Here is a 14142-nt window from a genome sequence, read left to right as displayed (position 1 = left end):
CCTTTCATGAAAATTAGGAAGCCTCAATTTGTTTTAAGTAGCATTTATAAGACACCTCAAGGCTTATAAATACTCAATTTTTTTTCACTGACCACAAAAACACAAATGTTAAACAGCTGTTAGCCTGGATGTGCATTTATAGACAATTCTCTATAATGAACATAAAAACAGTGTACTTTTTAAATGACAAAGTGGCCTTGACCCTAGAAATATTCAAGGTATTTACTGCCTGTCCAGTTAAGCATGCTTAGTTAGCACACTTTTCATATGTTAAGGGAAGTACAATAAAAGTTCATCATGTGGATAAATTCAAGGCCAAAGGAAAAATAATTTATTGTATGGCTCAGGAGACTTTTAACACAAAGGCAGGACAACATTTTTATAGGGCCATTCAATGAGCTTTAATGCTATTGAACATGTTATAACTAATTTCAGTGAAAATACAAAATAAGCAGAAACTCACTCTTGTACAGCTCAGCTGGGTAATCAAGCAGCTGAGTCGAAAAATGGAAAGCCCTAGATTCAATGCCTAGTGGCTGCTAATTTAGTTAAACTCAGCCAAAAAGTTGCATTATAAATTGTCTAGAATTAGTGAGCTAAGGAGTTTGCCTTTCTCAATTTTATCAAAAAAATCTGTTGAAATTTGGGTGCATTGAAATGGAGGACAGAACTGGTAATAATTCATCTTGCATTTAAACCACAGTTGCATATAAGCAACAGTCAACTGGCCAAGATACTGAAATCACCTTCTACTATAGAAATGCCACCCATCGAGGAATCAAAGTCCTAGGAATTCATTATATCCAATTTGCACTCTAATTAGGTGCAGACAGCACGAGGCCAAACTTGCAGGTCTGAGGTCAGCCGGAACCAGAACTTTGGGCCTTGTTTACATTATTCGGATCATGCGTCAGCCCTTCTGCCACCATATACAAGTCACTCATTTGCCTCACGGCCAGCAAGCCTGGAAGAATGCTTTTGCTTGAATGTGATTTTAATGGACTGGCTTTGCAACTTGAGAGAAACTCAGAATCTATAGATAAACAGATCAATTTTTAATAGATAAATTAAATGAAACCAAAGTCTTTGCTGACAATAAGTAAATTTAACAGTGGTCCATGAAATAGCTTGATACTAATCTGGTCAATGGAGCATGCATTTGTACATGTGAGCAATTATAAATTTTTCCCAAAATCCCTTGGTTCAGATACAGTTGCTTCAATAATAACGACACAATGTGTTACAATAACCAGACTGAGCTCAAAAAGTGTAAAAATTAGAAGTTCAAGTATTAAGCTTAGATGTACTGGTATTCCAAGTGTCGACTTGCATCAATCTGTATACTTCTAAATAAAGATAGTCTAGTAGGCTATTTGCCCCCCTTACCAAATTCACCTAACAAATCTGTCAATGACAAATCTGATGCACTCTTTTTTCAGCACCAATCATCCTCCAGTGTCTTACTCAAATGGGAATTATGGTATTATGGTATATTTACACTAGAGCTAATGTCATTGCCAAACATGTTATGAAACCATGGAGGGGTCTACAATCAAGATGACTCTTGTTTCATTAGATACATACACTACTCAAAAGAAGTTACTGAAGGAACAGCAGGCTACCGCTCTTTGGTCAAGTATTCAAAGGTTTATTGCAGTGTTCTAATTACCACTCTATCTTAAACCAAAAATCAAGCATTGCAGACAGTGAACTTGCCCTTTTAAATCCTCACCCTTGGTGATCTTATGTGACCCTTGTTGATCTTATGTGACCCTTGTTGAGAAGTGGAAGAATTCAAATTCAAGGTGAGAAAAGGACTTACAAACACAATAAATGTCTTGGATGCTGAAGTAATATTAAACACCATTACCTTTACAATCTCTTTGTACTCAAGGTTGACCTTTTCCCCTCCAAGTCTCACTGGTATTAGGATAACAACAGCTGTCCTGTCTGATGACTTTGGTACTCCTGATCCAGTAACTTGTAAATGTTTTTCTATTACATCAGCAATATAAACTGAAAAAGATAGTAATGTTTTAATCATAGTTTTGTTCTTCCAAAGTGCCAAATGTATTTTCCAATTTGTCCTTCTTTTTGCCTGGATTTATTGAATCCAAAACATTCAGTATCATCTTCTATTCCAATTTATTCTCTCTCTAGACACTGAAACTGTCATCATTTTTAGTCTGACAAACTTCAAGCTTTAGATGTCAAGCTTAGGGCCTACATTTATTTCACAATTTTTTTTTCAGCCTTTACAATCACAATCATGTCCTTTCATCTAGGTGTCTCATTAATGAAAGGGACATATTTTACTTAGTCACTGACTTCAGACTCAGGTTTTTTCTTTACAACCAAATGGCAATATCAGATTTCTGTGACTGTACAAAATTGTTTTATTACTTTGAAATAATAAAGACAAGTACAATTCTTAAAAGTATGTCCAAATAAAGTGTATGCTAGGCTACCCCTGCACACTCAAGTCCTTCAGAGTTTGACATTTACCTTTTATCACACTAACCATCTTGTAGCCCAAATGGCATTGCCAATTTAATGTCAACCATTGCTAAATAAAAGCTAGTTTTATACTGGGGTCCAAGTTGAGACTTCACCACCACCAAACCTCTTTCATTTAAGATTCTTTACAATAAAAGAGGTAGACTTCTATACTTTCTCGGATGCATTTGAACCTGGATTTAAGAAATACGGCATAGTGTATTAACAACATCTTTAACGATTTAGAAAGAATTTATCACATGAAGTATTATAACAAATGCTATCAGTACCATTCAAATATTTTACAAAACGAACAACTTTAAAATATTAGTTTCATATAACATATAGAGTGACAATTTACATTCCATTCCTAGTCATTCTAGAGTACAAAACAGCAATAAAAACACTGAATAAAAATGCATTTTTTGAAATGATTATGAAAAGGCAAAGCCAATTACTTTTAAACAGCCAGGTAAAATATAAATTATTCTACTGGTTCATGGGTGAGGACGTCAACGGATAGACCAGCATTTACTGCCTATCCATATTTGCCCAGAAGATAGTTAATAATCGATCACATTGTTATGGTCTGCAGTCAGATGTAGGCCAGATCAAATAACAGAAGCAGGTTTCCCTCCCTAAAGGACATCAGTGAACTAGATTTTCATTTATGACAGGTGACAATGCTGGTACAGTCAACATTCGACCAGTTTTTTATTGAGATCAACTTTCATCATCTGCCAAGGCAGGATTCAAACCTGCTTCCCCAGAACATTTGGCCTGGTGTTCTGGAGTTTTACTCCAAAGACATTATCATTAATTTCATTGTCATTACCATTTAAATTAGCATTGAAATAAAAGCAGAACTCACACCCTCTTTACCCACTGTTTCTACCCTAATCAGCAGAAGTGTTTAAGTAGTAAACCCAATTTAAACAACATCTGATTACGTGCTCCAAAGAAGTCAAAACACTGAGCTGGGTGTAAATTGGGGATCCGGCCAGATCATTTTGTTCTTACCAGTTGGATTAGGTTCAAAACCAAGGCTGCTGTTTTTCTTAAGCCTTTCATGCCTGGTTAGCTGGCATTTGTAAACAAACAGACCTTGCACCATGTTCCTGATTTGTAAATACTATTCATGAATTTACAAACGTACAGTTGATTACATGTATTGCTACATTTAGTCTTCCGCATTCCCCCTTTTGTTTCAAACAAACTCAAAGATGCTCTCCAGTTGTATGATTTCAACTAAGCTGATACTGATTGGCCTGCTGAATAGTTCCTTCATTTTTGACTTTTATACTAATGAAAAATGGATGTTCTAGTTTACAAAACAATGGACACTGTAGAAACAGAAGAAGTAAATATATGAGTGGTCACAAACCCCTTGATCTTCATTTTCAGTGAAAGCATTAAAAATAAATTAAATTACCCTCTTGTAGAACAGAGAAGCACTGACTTAATGTATGAAACATGAGTTATGTTCAGTAATGTTAAGCATTGCCTGGCATCATCAATTTCATATGCTTGGCAGAACTGGGCAAGGTGCCCAGTCAGTTTTTTCCATTACCATACCGTGTCACTCACCTGTACAGTCCTGAGCAACATAAACTGTTATTCCTTGCAGCTCGGGCTCCACTGCATCTTCCACTGCTCTCCTAAGCAATGGATTTAAATAGGTTTAGACAGTCATTGTGGAATCAACGCTAATTGATTTGGACTGATTTTATTTGGGAAAAATCTCAAATGCTGAATTTTTACTGAGAGGAAAAGATTTGAGGTCAGAGTACAATACATCAATATTGTGCAGCAATTCAGCAGCATTTTAAGCAACCTTTTTTATTTAAGGTTCTTACTTAGTGTTAGAAAATGAAATGCCTATTTCAGGAACCGCATTTCAACAGCAAACAATTTTAATCACTGCAACAATACATGCATTGTAAATCCTCTACTCTGCCCAAAATGTACCTCTGTTTCAATGTTAATCAAGCTTACCCTTACTGGTTTGTTATATTTTTACCCTCTTCTATATTTTAACAGCCTGAGTGAACTTAACAATTTAACACTGAATTGGAATTTATAGTGGGATCCCAATATTGAAACCAGTTTTAGCAGTAGATCAAATAATGTGTTTCAGCACCTAGACTTCACCATGGCTAATTTTCAAGCTGCTCCTACACGAGAATATTTTTACTTTGTAATATTTTGATGGATATTAAAATAAAGAAGGAAATGCAGTCTATTTACTTTCTGCGCTATTTAGGATCAACGTAAAAATATTCAAATGTTTTGTACTTCTTTAAAAGTAATCAATCTTGCCCCAGTCCCTGCCAATGGGACAAAAACTTCAACTAATTCAGACCCAAAGTACTGAATAGGTCAAACATTAGCACTTATCGAATTCAATCTGTACAGACCATTTATATTGCACAGGAAAATAACTTTACATTTTGTAAAGTTGCATTGTGTTTAGACTGCTTTTGTAGGGTGCATTTTCTAATATTAAAAGGAGGGTTGTTGGGGTTTAGGCATGAGATTATCATGTTGAGTGTCTGGTGCTCACAGCTAAAACAACTGATCAACTCTTAGTTTTGAACACTGGAGCTAGTGACATGGGCCAAAAGAACATTTTCCAATCTTATCTTGCAATACTAATTAATTGTCTGAAGAGGAAGATAGTGCTCCAACTTAAGCCTTCAGGGAGAACAGAAAGTGACAAAGTGGGAGGCAGTAAGACTGATAGGGAGTCATGTGGTAGCAAAGAAAAGAGGCTGCTTTGGAATGGGAATATTCAATGGGGAAAACAGAGGGAAAGGATTATTACATGGGTTCCTGAAATCCAATCAGGTTCAATTATCAAGCACGTTTAATAGTCGTTCTTGTTAATTAACAACAATTACTACATCATTTAAATATCAAAGATTGCAGAATCCGACAATGTCCTGATCGTGATGCAGAAGACCTGCAGAACACAAAACCCCAAGACAATTCTAACTTGACCAATTATCAGACTCCTCCTAAATAAGATGATAATAATCACCAATAATCTGCTCCACATGCACACCTAGTTCAGAATGAAGCATTTACTTCAGAACTCTAGGATTAGATGTCAGAGCTGAATGACAGGAGGTCCTCAAGATCAAACTATATTCAAACCAAGCTGAGTTAAAAAAAATTAAGTCAGCAGGTGCTAAGGGAAATCCCACTGACAGTTTGTATCATCTGACAAAAAGAGGGTCATTGTGGTTGCCAGAAAACAATCACTACCACCTTAGAATACCATAACAGGAATTCAAAGCAACATCCTTGGCTCATCTCCAACAGTTCAATGATTTTTCCACAATTGTAAAGGCAGAAGTGCGATTTGTTCACTGACAATTCCAGTGCTAAGCTCCATTCACAACTCCTTTGATAATGATACAACCCTTGCTCATTGATAACAGGACATGGTCAATATCCACACTGGAGTTGACATGTAGCACATTCACTTCAAATAATGGCCATCTCGAAAAGCAGAATGCCCAAAAATCATATAGCCAGTGCTCAGCTCCTTTATCAGCAACATCACAGTGGAGGGTAGGAGCTTAGAAGAGTTGGCCATAGCAATAATATGCTTATAACAGAAGGGCTGAGGATTGTCAATTTGTAATGAATGTTGTACTCTATGACCTTCAAAGCTTTTACAGTGTCTGGAGGGCTCAACCCATGAGCACGATAGAATAATCGCCAGTCTCTGGACAGATGAAGCTGCAACAACACTCAAGCAATTCAATACTATCCTGTTCAGAGCAATAAGACTGAACTTGATTTGTACTGCTGATGGTGGATTTGGAGAAGTGCAAGGAAAATGTTTCCAGACTGAGGGTGGGTGGTGCCTGGAATGCTCTGCCAGTGGAAGTGGTGGAGGCAGGCAAGCCAGCAACATTGAAGGAGTACCTTGATAGACACGAACAGGAGGCGAGCAGAGGGACGGACAGACAGACAGAGAGACAATCAGTAGCATGCCAAAATAAGGAACAGGAATTGATGCAGGCTTGCACCGAAGGCCTGTTCCCTTGCTGTACTGTATTCTTTTGTACTGGTATTCATTCTTCCATCACCATTATACTCTACTCACAGCAAATACTATTCAAAGGATTTGCTGCAGCAAATTATCAACCTCATTGCAACAATAGATCCCTCCTTTTCTCCATTATCAAAAAAAAACCATAACATCTCAAAATGTCATGGAAATATAATTACTTCAGAGTTCCACCCCAAATCCAACATTATCCCAATCTGAACATATCCAAATTCATTGTTTGGAAATACTGAACTTGGAGTACTGCTGAAAAAAAAACTGATTTTATTGAAACTTTTCATCTTGAACTCATCAGGACAAATTGCAAGAAACACCAAAGTAAGGGAGAACAAGAGGAGTTCTGATTGGTTGACAAATGGATTTTCATTCATAAAGGCACTGACATGATGAATGCCCAAACAAATGATGAACAACAATTAAGTGCCAATCTGTTTAACTTTAAAACAAAAAGGTTTACCAAGTACAAAGCTTTATCAATGAGCCAGATAACAGCTGTTATCTATTTACAGGATCACATTTACAGCGCAAGAGGTCATTCAGCACACTGTGTCCAAACCGGTCAACAAAGGGCTGACTTCATTAATCCCATTTCCAAGTTCTCCTCAGTGAATATCTATATGCAGCTTAAATGCCTAAAATCTGTGCTCCTTGGTTATTGACCAATAAAATAATGGAAAAACTGCCTTCCTATCCACACTAACTGTGTCCGCCTCAAAATCTTACATACCTGTATCAGGTTCCCATTCTCAAACTTCACTACTCTGAGGAAAATAACCACAGCCCAATCCGATCTTTCCTCATAGCTCACGTTCTCTGACCCAGGCGGCTTGTGGAATATTTCCTTTGCACTCTCACTAGTGCAGTCACATTCTTATTATATTGTAATGACTAGAACTGCGCACAGTATTTTGTTGAGTTAAAAGAATGTGTACATAGACTGCTCCTGTTTTGTCTGTAAAGAACAGGGTTTTGTATATTAATACATACAGCTGCTAACACACACAAATGCTCTAAACTGTGAGACCGACTAACAATTCAAGATTAGTTTTCAATGAAATTATTTGCACATTCCTGAAATGTTCTGCCTATCACACAAATGAATACTGTGGTATATGAATTTCAGTACTGGTGTTATGCTAGGTATATAGGTTGCATGTCCCAAAGACAGGTGGACCACATCAAACAGCACATTCCTTCAGCTGTTCACAAGAAACCAGTTATGGCCATATAGAAAGAGCCTACTCTTACCAAAGTCATAACACAATGTCCGAAATTAAGTGATATTCTGTGAGTAGACAACATTTGCTAAATTATTGTGCGTGAGAGAGGAGTGTGCGTCGGCCTTGCAATGTGGCACGTTTGTTTATATTGGAAGCCACGTATATTAATATACAACGTTTGATCTTTGCACACAGAAAGAATATATGTATAAGTATAGCATATTTCTTAATTCACCAAGATAGGTAATAGCAATTCACCAGTTCATTGGTAATGGCATTGCACTGAGAACAGTCAGCCTGCAATATTTCAAATTTAAAGAAAGTACAGCAGCTAACCATCATTAACTGGTGTATTCTCCATGACAACACATCTACCAATCATAGTCCACCTGCCAAAAAATCAGCACAATCCTCTCAATTACCAACACCAGTTACTTTGGTATTTCTTGCAAAATAATCTAAAAAGTGTAAGACAAATGAGAAAACCTTTGCCCAAATTAGTTCTTTCTCAGCAACATATCTAAAGTTGCTATACCTTCATTGACACCAAGGTAGTATGTTGTAATTCCAAACACCATGGAAAAACATTGCTATAATAGTTCAAGGTGGCAACCTGCTATTATATTCTCTGAGCTACTAGCTTCAAAAAGTACGTGCTGTCATGCCCACATCAACCCAAGAATTATCCCAAGAATTGAAGCAAAGCTTTTAAAATTATTACTGCAACATCCCCAATTCTTAGACTGCAGAAAAGTTCAAAGGAATAAAAAACAATAACAAATTGATCCGGGTACAGTACCACAACACACAATCAAATATAAATTTAAACCTTACTCCACTCAGGTACTATAAGAGAAGGCAGATGAAAAGACACTTGGCACCAGCCAGCATTGTAAGTGTCAGCTCTTTTATTTGCAGTTATCTGGGTAGTTGGGCAAAGGAGGAGCAAAAACTTATTCAATATACAAATATAAAGGTATTATCATTCTAATTCCGTGCCATCTCTAATCCTCAACTTTCTTTATCTGTTTTCGAAAACACAACATTCCTCAAAACTGTTTCTCAAACTTCTCAGCTGAAATATGCCATTGCAGACTGTCTTCCAGCTAGTTAAAACTTTACTGGGGATAGCCAAGATACAGAGCAATCTGCTTCTTGAATTTTCAGCACTAAGAAGCTCTGGAAATCTCATCACTGTCAGTTGTTCATTTTCTTCTGTTTGGTTTTTATTGTCATTTTATCTAGGTTTTTTCCATGATTCATACGGAACCATGATACAGGAAGCCACTCAAATGGGGAAGAGTAAAAAGGAATTTTGTGGTAGTAGGGTACAGTATAGTAAGATAGATTATAGTTCTCTGCAGCTGACAACAGATGACTGTGTTGTCTGTCTGGTACCACAGGAGGCAATGGCCTACTGGTATTATCACTGCACTGTTAATCTAGAGACCCCGATAATGTTCTGGGGACCTGGGTTTGAATCCCAGCATGGTAGATGGTGGACTTTGAATTCAATAAAAATCTGGAATTAAAGAGTCTAATGATGACCATAAATCCATTGCCAATTGTCAGGAAAATTCCATCTGGTTCACTAATGCCCTTTAGGGAAGGAAACTGCCATCCCTACCTGGTCTGGCCTAAGTGTGACTCCAGACCCAAGTAATGTGATTGACTCTTAACTACCAGGTGGGCAAGAAATGCTGCCTGGCCAAATGCCCAAATGACATCCTCATCCCATGAATGAATAAAGAAATAAAAAAGGGTGTAGGTCGTCTGGTCTGGGCAGGACAGGAACTGGGAGTGGAAGGGTTAAGAATTGGGTTTTGTGGTTCATGTGGGTTCCAAAGACACAGACAGGTCAGGAGGACCTGGGCCGTTAGGGGACACATCATCTTAACCATGCTGGAACCAGTGTTTTGGCAAGTCATATCACTACCACAAGGAAACAGAAAAGGCTTTAACCAAGTAGTTGGCAGAAGGGATCTTGTGAGTGGATATTTGGCAAACCAGAGCATAACAAACATATCCTAGAATAGGGCCGCAATTTGAGTTATTATAACCAGAGTTTGGCAAGACATGATAAAATGTTAAGTTTACACATTCTATCAGAAGATAAAATTAGAGAATGAAAAGATGGTTTAAAAAAAGTTAGCCTTTGTTTTCTGAAGTGTGAAGAATTTGCAACAACACGGATTGTTAGCATAGTTAGAAATATGAGCTGTAACTCGTCAGAGAGACCTGATTGCAGAATTATCAATGTTGACACCTGAATATTGAAAGAAATTTGGCATTTTGCAAAAATAGCAAGCAAGTAAAATGTGGCAGCTCTATGAATTAAGAATGCCATTAGCACAATAGTAAGCAATGACAAGGCTTGGAAAGAGCAAGACACAGAATCAATTTGGTTAGATGTAAAGGAAGTTTTTGAAGCTCCACTCATCCAGCCAAGTGGGTAGTATTCCATCACATTCCTGACATGTGCCTTCTAAATGGTGGACAGGCTTTGGGAAGTCAGCAGTCGACTCAATGCAGGAGTCTTAATCTCTGACCTGCTTTTGAAGCCACAGTTTTTATAAAATTAGACCAGGCATTTTTTGGTCAATGGTAGCCCCCAGGATGTTGACAGCGGTGGAATTAAGCTACAGTAACGCCTTTGAATGTCAAGGGGTCAATGGTTAGATTCTCTCTTGTTGGAAATATTGTCATAACCGAGAGAACTTGCATGACATGCATGTTACTTGCCACTTGCCTTCCCATGCCTGGATATTGTCCAAATCTTGCTGCATTTGGACATGGATTGCTTCAGTACCTGATGAGTTGCCAACGGTATTGAGCTTTCTGCAAACTGGAAACATCTCCACTTCTCACCTCATGAGAGAGCAGCTGAAGATGGTTGGAGCTAGGAGACTAACCTGCAGAGCTCCTGCAAAGATGTCCTGAGTTGAGATGCTTGACCTCCAACAACTTTAACAATCTTCTTTTGTGTTCAGTGTGACTCAAACCAGCAGAAAGTTTGCTCCTCGATTCCCATTGTCTGTATTTCTGCTAGGACATCATGATGCCTCATTCACTCAAATGCATCCTTGATGTCAAGGACAGCTACTCTCACCTTTCGTACAAAGTTCAGCTCTTTTATCCAGGTTTGACCAAAGGCTTTAGTGGAACACAAACTAAACCTCAGTGAGCAGATTATTGCCAAGTAGATTCTGCCTGATAGCTTTGTTGATGAACTCTCCATCACTCCAGAGAGTAACTGGTCAAGCTGGACTAAACCAGCTTTGTGTATACAGAGTATCCCTGAGCAATATTCCATGTGGTCAAGCATTGTAGTTTTTTTTTTAAACATATAAGATCCCAAAGAGACTTGATAAGGTGGATATATGGAGGATGTTTCTTGTGTCAGGGTGACTTAAATTGGGGGGATGTTGCTTAGGAATAAGATGCTTCCCTTTTAATTCCGAGATGAGATTTCTTCCCTCAGAATGTGGCTAAAACGTCAGCTTTCCTGCTCCTAAGATGCTGCTTGGCCTGCTGTGTTCATCCAGCTCCACACCTTGTTATCTGTATGTGGAATTCTCTTTTACAGGAAGTAATGGAGGCTGGGTTATTGAATTTATTCGAGACAGACTTAGATTTTTCATGGACAAGGGATTGAAGGGATTTTGAGGCACAGATAGGGAGTAGAGTTAAGACCACAACCAGACTAGTCATGATCTTATTTAAAGTGCAGAGCAGGCTCGAAGGACCAAAGAGCCTGCTCTTGTTCTGGAATCCTATGTTCCTATGATGTCAATAAAAAAAATTAATGTCCACTTACCTTAAAATGTGGGCGACAACAGCTGGGCCATACCAATCCCCAGCTCGCTTGCCAGAATGTTCTCCCAACTCTATCAGTTTATGCATTCCAAAGGTAGCTGCTGGGATGTCTGCTAACCAGGAAATTATTTTCCGATGGAACTTCTCATCCTCATTTGCTGTATTACCAGGATTTAACTTTAGCGTTTGTTTCTCATTACTTGAAAAGCCCAGCTGTTCACTCATATCCTGTAGTGGACTTTCTAAAGGTGGCAGGAAGGTAAAATCTGCAACAACATCATTCATTGTTGGCGGCTTCACTTTGAATAGCTCAGTTTCTAAGGCAACCATTTGAAGTGCATCTGGCCAGAGCCAATCTGCAACAGAACATAACCCATCAATTAGACTGTTCAAAAATAAAAATTGAGGTTCTCTTCATGGCACAGGAAACTGATGCCACAGTGGGACAAAACACTGGTGTTTCATTGTAACTCTATTGTGAGATAGTTAATTTTATCAAGCATGCACGAGCAGCATCTCAATTAGTCTCACAGTCCTCAGAAAAATGGGAACAATCTGCCTGGATTTTCCACTTTTCAATGCAGTTTAATATTTTTGCTAAGTACAATGGTAGGGTTAGCACTGGGAGAGGTACTGAACCAGGTCATTCATCTGACCTCTGAGGAATGCAATGGCAGAAGTGCAGAGCTTTGGGGAGAACATGTTAAAAGTTATATACTCATTTACAATGTCTTTCAGTGCAATCAAATGGGTTATGACTATTTATTATAAATAGACATTAATGGTACTTTTCTTTCCTGTTATTTCATTTACCCTTTGAAAGCGATGATTCTCTAAGGCATGGTTGCACAAATGCCCAGTGCCTTCTGGCATATCACCCAATGGCCATTCTCCATTGTAGAACCTCACCTTGTGTTTGCTTGCTGTACTAAACACATGAATTTCCAGTGTAGGTCACCAGATGGCGATTTGCAATTAAACCTTCCTTTCAGTAGTTAAATGTTGTAACACCATCGCGATCCAAATTCAGACCAATATAGCACAGCATAATGATCAAGTGAAGGCTCAAGTAAGATTCACTGAATTCATCCTCTAAGCATTTTAATGCATAACTGAACTAGCATCATAAAATTTATTACCAATTACATCAGAACAAAACAAACAAACTCACCTCGTCCAAGAAAATGGAGCAGAAGGCTTTGGGCCAACAGCATTTGACCAGATCTCAGTGTGCAGCCCCAGCCACAGTCTGTTGTAAGTGTACACCCTTTTAATTGCGGGAACTCACGGCGATACGTTAGCCAGATTCTAGTGATGAAGTCTTTACGGAATTGATTCACATTACACAAAACCATTTCTGAGTTTGTAGCTGCATCTCTGCAACCTGATGCACTTTCAAGCACTCCTAGAAAATGCAAAGAGCAAATTTTTTTTTAAAATCCCGTCAAGCATTTACTTAAACTGACAGACAGAGAAGAGATATTTTGTTCTGTATGGGAGGAGTGCAAGCAAGGGCTGAATGGTTGAGAATGGGGATGGGATGAACATTTGAGACTTACTTATCTTTGGAGATCTTTTGCAGAAACTTCCATCAACTGACTACGTAGGTTAGAAAGAGGTTGTGACAGGGTGTACTGTTACAGACAGAGTAGGAACTGCTGATGCTGCAGAATCTGAGTATTAGTGTATTGCATCTGGTCTGTGAAAGGCGTGAAATTGACGTGTCAAAGTGCATTCTCTTATTCCACATTTACTTATAATTGAACTACAACTGACTGAAAACTACCTGGCCGGCAAAACCTGAAGGCAGTGGTGGGTGAGTGGGTGGAGTGGTCCTCTACTGTGTCTGTCATCGAAGCCTCACTGCAGCCAACTGGCTGGCTTTAAGAAACAGCTGGCTGCTGGAGATCAAGAGCACCATTTAAGCAATTCAAAGGTTAATCATTTTTCCCCTCTCTTGTTTAGACAGAAAATTGACTTAAAAATAACAAAAGGCACCCATTAAGGGTATAGTTCAAAAATAAGCATTATCTCTCAAGACTGTCCTTCCCCTACTGTAGAATGAATGACTAAAACAGAAGATGAACAGAAAGGAAGTAATTGCAGCTTTTCAGTACAGTATGTGTACTTAGGCTAAGAACACCAAAGTGTTTGTGGCCAAGGAGTTAATTTTGAAGAGTGGTCAACGCTATATTTTAGGAAAATGCAATAGCTAATTTGTGACGGCGTTGGTTTCTAGTTGAAGAGCATTTGTTTATCAGAGTGGGCTTGAAAAGATGAATATGCATGATTGTTGTTTTCAAAATAATGAAGGAATTATGTTTTGTTCAAGTGGATAGGTTATTTGAACCAAAGAAATGAGCTACCACTAGAGTGCGACTGAAAAAATTGTGTAAGTAGGATTAGATTGGCTATTAGGAATTACTTATTTTCACAGAATCCATCTCACTTTCAGAGTGCTCCAGATCTTGCGAAATCTATATTTGCATTGCCAATTATTTTAGGTCTATGGCTTCTTGCCAGTCCACC

The 14142-nt window shown here is 38.3% G+C and overlaps 1 protein-coding gene across 4 annotated transcripts in view; it reads right to left on the bottom strand.

The window, feature by feature from the left end:
• Positions 1–14142, bottom strand: part of atg4c (autophagy related 4C, cysteine peptidase) — a 51194-nt gene that overhangs the window by 16910 nt on the left and 20142 nt on the right. For all 4 annotated transcript variants that reach the window (XR_007248417.1, XM_048539098.1, XM_059647859.1 and 1 more), the window contains 4 exons: positions 12785–13018; positions 11615–11969; positions 4084–4154; positions 1871–2016 (listed from right to left, as the gene is read on the bottom strand). Coding sequence is in view for 3 of the 4 variants with exons in the window: in XM_048539098.1 (XP_048395055.1) it covers positions 1871–2016; positions 4084–4154; positions 11615–11969; positions 12785–13018 (806 nt within the window). In the remaining variant the exon portion in view is untranslated. The remainder of the gene's footprint in view (positions 1–1870; positions 2017–4083; positions 4155–11614; positions 11970–12784; positions 13019–14142) is intronic.

This window comes from Stegostoma tigrinum, chromosome 8, assembly GCF_030684315.1.
Source record: "Stegostoma tigrinum isolate sSteTig4 chromosome 8, sSteTig4.hap1, whole genome shotgun sequence".
NCBI lineage: Eukaryota > Metazoa > Chordata > Chondrichthyes > Orectolobiformes > Stegostomatidae > Stegostoma > Stegostoma tigrinum.
The sequence above is the reverse complement of the archived record's forward strand: the minus strand, read 5'-3'. Positions and strand labels throughout refer to the sequence as shown.